The 3,870-nt window shown below is 38.8% G+C and overlaps 1 protein-coding gene across 1 annotated transcript; it reads right to left on the bottom strand.

The window, feature by feature from the left end:
- Positions 1–2,568: 2,568 nt before the first annotated feature.
- LOC134750447 (protein enabled-like) lies at positions 2,569–3,566 on the bottom strand. Its single transcript, XM_063685603.1, has one exon. It carries the CDS (start codon positions 3,465–3,467, stop codon positions 2,652–2,654), a length of 816 nt encoding a protein of 271 aa, XP_063541673.1. The 5' UTR covers positions 3,468–3,566; the 3' UTR covers positions 2,569–2,651.
- Between the last annotated feature and the right edge of the window lie 304 nt (positions 3,567–3,870).

The raw sequence follows: 3,870 nt of genomic DNA, 5'->3' as shown, positions 1-3,870 counted from the left end.
GTTAAGGAATAATTGGAAGCTATTTTTAGTATAATTTTTATAAGTAATATGGAATAAATTAACATAAAACTAGCGGCTAAACTTACCGTGTTTGCAGAGTTCAGTAAACTCAGCTGCTCAAATGTCACTGTCAATATGTCTGATGTCAACGTCATCGGCTAGAATAGAAACCATAGATACGATACAATAAGAAACTATTGTGGTATTTATAGTTGGTCAAGCAAATCTTGTTAGTAAATAAGAACAACAAAAACTACACTCATCCCCTTCTTCTGGGCGCCAGCACCAGTGCAAGACAAAGACAGTATGACTCTCTCCGTCTCATAGATCTAGTATATTTTCATTCTCCGTCTACACCTGAAATGAGACAGTCTCTTGACAAACTATAGTTGGTCAAGGAAATCTTGTCAGTAAATAAGAAAAAAAAAACTACACTCATCCCCTTCTTTCTTCTGGGCGCCGGCACCAGTGCAAGACAAAGACAGTATGACTCTAGGTCTATAACTATATTTTATCTTTTAATTTGTTTGTGTTTATTTGTTTTCCATATAGGTAGTTTTCCAAATTATATAAAGTTAAGTTTCATCAAAGAGGATATTATATCTATCTTTGGTTTCATGTTATGTATCGCCATCTATGTGCGTTGTCGTATTGTCGTATAACATAATTATTCGTACAACCCAAATAGTGCGAAGAAATGGTGCAAGATGGCGCTATTAGTACTGTTTCAAATATGGATGGTATAGAAAGGATGCCAATCTCTTTATGGCAGAATTGTTGCAAAAGTGACCGCTTTCAGCTTTAAATAATAGTTCCTAATCTCTCCGGTGGCGCTAGTTAGGCTCTGGGACATGAGTATAACATGAACCATATAAGGCAACAAATAACCCGACCAAATTACGTAGGTTGTTTTTGGTAGTATTTCGGTGTATTGTGGCGCCGCCTAATTACTGTTTTTTGATGGACACTTTTCATACATAGAGATTTGACTCCTTTATATACCTATAGTCTCCATGGTTTCAAAGTTTGATTTTGTTTTGTCCACAGATTATATAATACTATACTAGGTTTTATCCTTTCAAGTGGCATACTTAATTTTTGAGTTGATGGAATTTCGATTTTATTTTAATGAGGGCTAACGCGTATGAATTCGCCGCTAGGGGCGCTAGTGTAGATGGTGGTCTTGTCCATAGTTGGAAATGTCAAATGTCACTTGTCACTTCAATGACTGACAGCTGTTCTTTAGTCTTTTGCATGGAGACTGTATAAAGGAGCCAAATCTCTATGTATGAAAAGTGTCCATCAAAAAACAGTAATTAGGCGGCGCCACCATACACCGAAATACTACCAAAAACAACCTACGTAATTTGGTCGGGGTATTTGTTGCATTATATGGTTCATGTTATACTCTTGTCCCAGAGCCTAACTAGCGCCACCGGAGAGATTAGGAACTATTATTTAAAGCTTAACGCGGTCACTTTTACAACAATTCTGCCATAAGAGATTGCGATCCTTTCTATACCATCCATAGTCTTTTGGACCACCATCAACAGAGGCGCCAACAGGTGAGCAAAAAAACGATAGCCCTCATTAATCAAATTCCAAATTTAAATGACAAATTGTTCGGGAGCCGGTCTCTGCTACTTCAAGGGATAGGTACAGTATAAAAGTCCGCTGAAGCCAGTCTCATTATTATAAAAAAACCGGCCAAGTGCGAGTCGGACTCGCGTTCCAAGGGTTCCGTTACACAATTTTTAACAATGCATATTTTTTATGTGAAACGTGAATGAACTGTCTTTAAAAAACCCGTAGGGGTCGGATTAAAACTAAGTAATTGAGTCCGACTCACGCTTGACTGCACATTACTAATAGGTTTTCCACTTTTCCTGTTATCTATAGGTAAAGAACTATTTTGTGTATTTTTTCAAAATGTTAGGCCCAGTAGTTTCGGAGAAGAAAAGGGGGAATGATAAATTTTTGGCTATTTTCTTAAATAAGGAACTTCTAAACTTTTACATTTTTTACAAAAAAAATATATATTGAGATTCTCACAATGAGCTCCTTCATTTGATATGTAACACGATATAGTTTGAAAAACTTTATTTTTCAAATTTTCTCATTTACCCCCCAAAAGTGTTTAAAATTCAAGTTCAAAATTCAATCAAAATATCACTTTTTTTTACATATTTTTCGTCCTTATGTCTAAACACTAGAAGGTGAGAGCCATAGGAAAGCCAGTTTAACGTATTAGCCATCATGGATTAGGTTATGCACGCAGTCAAGGTTTAAATAAAATATTAACACGGATAAAGCTCCAAAAATGTGAATACATAACCTTATTACCTAAATATTCAGGCATTGTATAGGTATTTCTATATAGCACTTGGGCACTTGATATCACATTTCAGCTGTATATTAGGGCTCTTTATCCGTTTAGATTTTTTAAAACCCTTGATTGCACGAAATTCAATAGTCACCACTCTACCCGACAGAATTTTTGTAATTATAGTTTCACAATAAAAATCGGCTTGGAATTAGGTTCTTTATTATTTACAATATTATCAGGTACTTAACGTTATTTATCAAACGAACAAAGAAATGATAAGCGATAAGATATCTCAGACTTCAATAATCAATAACAAATATCACAATCAGCTAGCTCTACACAACACGTCATACATTTTATGTGCCACCTCATTTCCAGAAAAACCTATGTAACACGAACTATGGCTCGGATGGACCTTGCCAGGGGTCACAGAGAGCTGGTATCTCGCTCTACCAACATATAAAGTCTCTCCAGAAGATGTCCGACCTCCAGGAATTGCCCCAGGGGGAACGTTACCAGTAGATGCAGGCACCCATCTTAAACTTTCAGGCTTAGAGCACAGGACTTCAATATTCTGCACTGGTATTTCCTTCCCATCATGGACAACTGTAGCAGCGCAATGCCGGATAGATAGCTTCCCTGGGATCAGATCTCCAGCATGCCATGCCCTGATGACCCATAAAGGGCTTCCATCCCAACCTTCGTGCCCGCCGACAACTGCTCTCCCTGTCAGTTGATTGGCCATGGTCGCTGTAGTTGGTATCCATTCGTGTTCTCCAGAATCTTCCACTACTCTTACTTCATCGACTATCGCTGGGACTGAGCTTGAAGCTTGGTTTTCACCGTGGTAGATGTAGTTAGTGATGTACGTTGCGTTGTTAGCTGGGTCTTGAGCTGGAGGTACGGGAACGGGTACCATCATAGTCCCAGGAACGTAATATGGCTGTGGTGGTGGTGGATATTGTCCTGGAGGGTATCCGCCGTCATGTGGTGGTGGTGGATATTGTCCTGGAGGGTATCCGCCGTCGTGTGGTGGGGGTGGATACATATGCGGTGGTGGCGGGCAGTGGTGATGCGGTCCCCATGGATGCGGAGGGCCGTAATACGGTGGCGGCGGCGGTCCGGGCGGTGGGTAAACCATTTCACGGATTAAATACGAGTATATATGCTTAACTATGGGAACGACTCAAAATCTTTCGTGAATTATTTGTTTTGGGGAGTTCTTAAGTAGGAGCACTATATTAAATTATTAGTGGAACAGAATGCGATAGATAAGTTGCGTAGCCGTTTATATACTTTATATGTTTGGGAGTGAGTCAGCCTTAATCTAATCGGATAGCGTTCGATAAGTGATTATGAATCCGTACAATGCCCTTAATCGTTGCATTGTTTTATGAAATTTTCGTGACGAATTTTACATAATCTTTTCATGTAAAATGTTCAGCCAAGGTATGGTCTCATTGAAAGATAATTAAGTAAGAAACTATTTAGACATTGGATGCTGGAGTGAGTAGGTAAATTACTTATCGTCGGTTTACAGCTTG

The sequence above is a fragment of the Cydia strobilella genome, chromosome 20, assembly GCF_947568885.1.
Source record: "Cydia strobilella chromosome 20, ilCydStro3.1, whole genome shotgun sequence".
In the NCBI taxonomy this organism is placed as follows: domain Eukaryota; kingdom Metazoa; phylum Arthropoda; class Insecta; order Lepidoptera; family Tortricidae; genus Cydia; species Cydia strobilella.
Note: the sequence above shows the minus strand (reverse complement) of the source record. Positions and strands in the feature narration are given on the sequence as shown.

Excerpts from the sequence above, each read along its gene's own strand:
- LOC134750447 (XM_063685603.1), bottom strand. The coding sequence starts at position 3,467 with ATGGTTTACCCACCGCCCGGACCGCCGCCGCCACCGTATTACGGCCCT.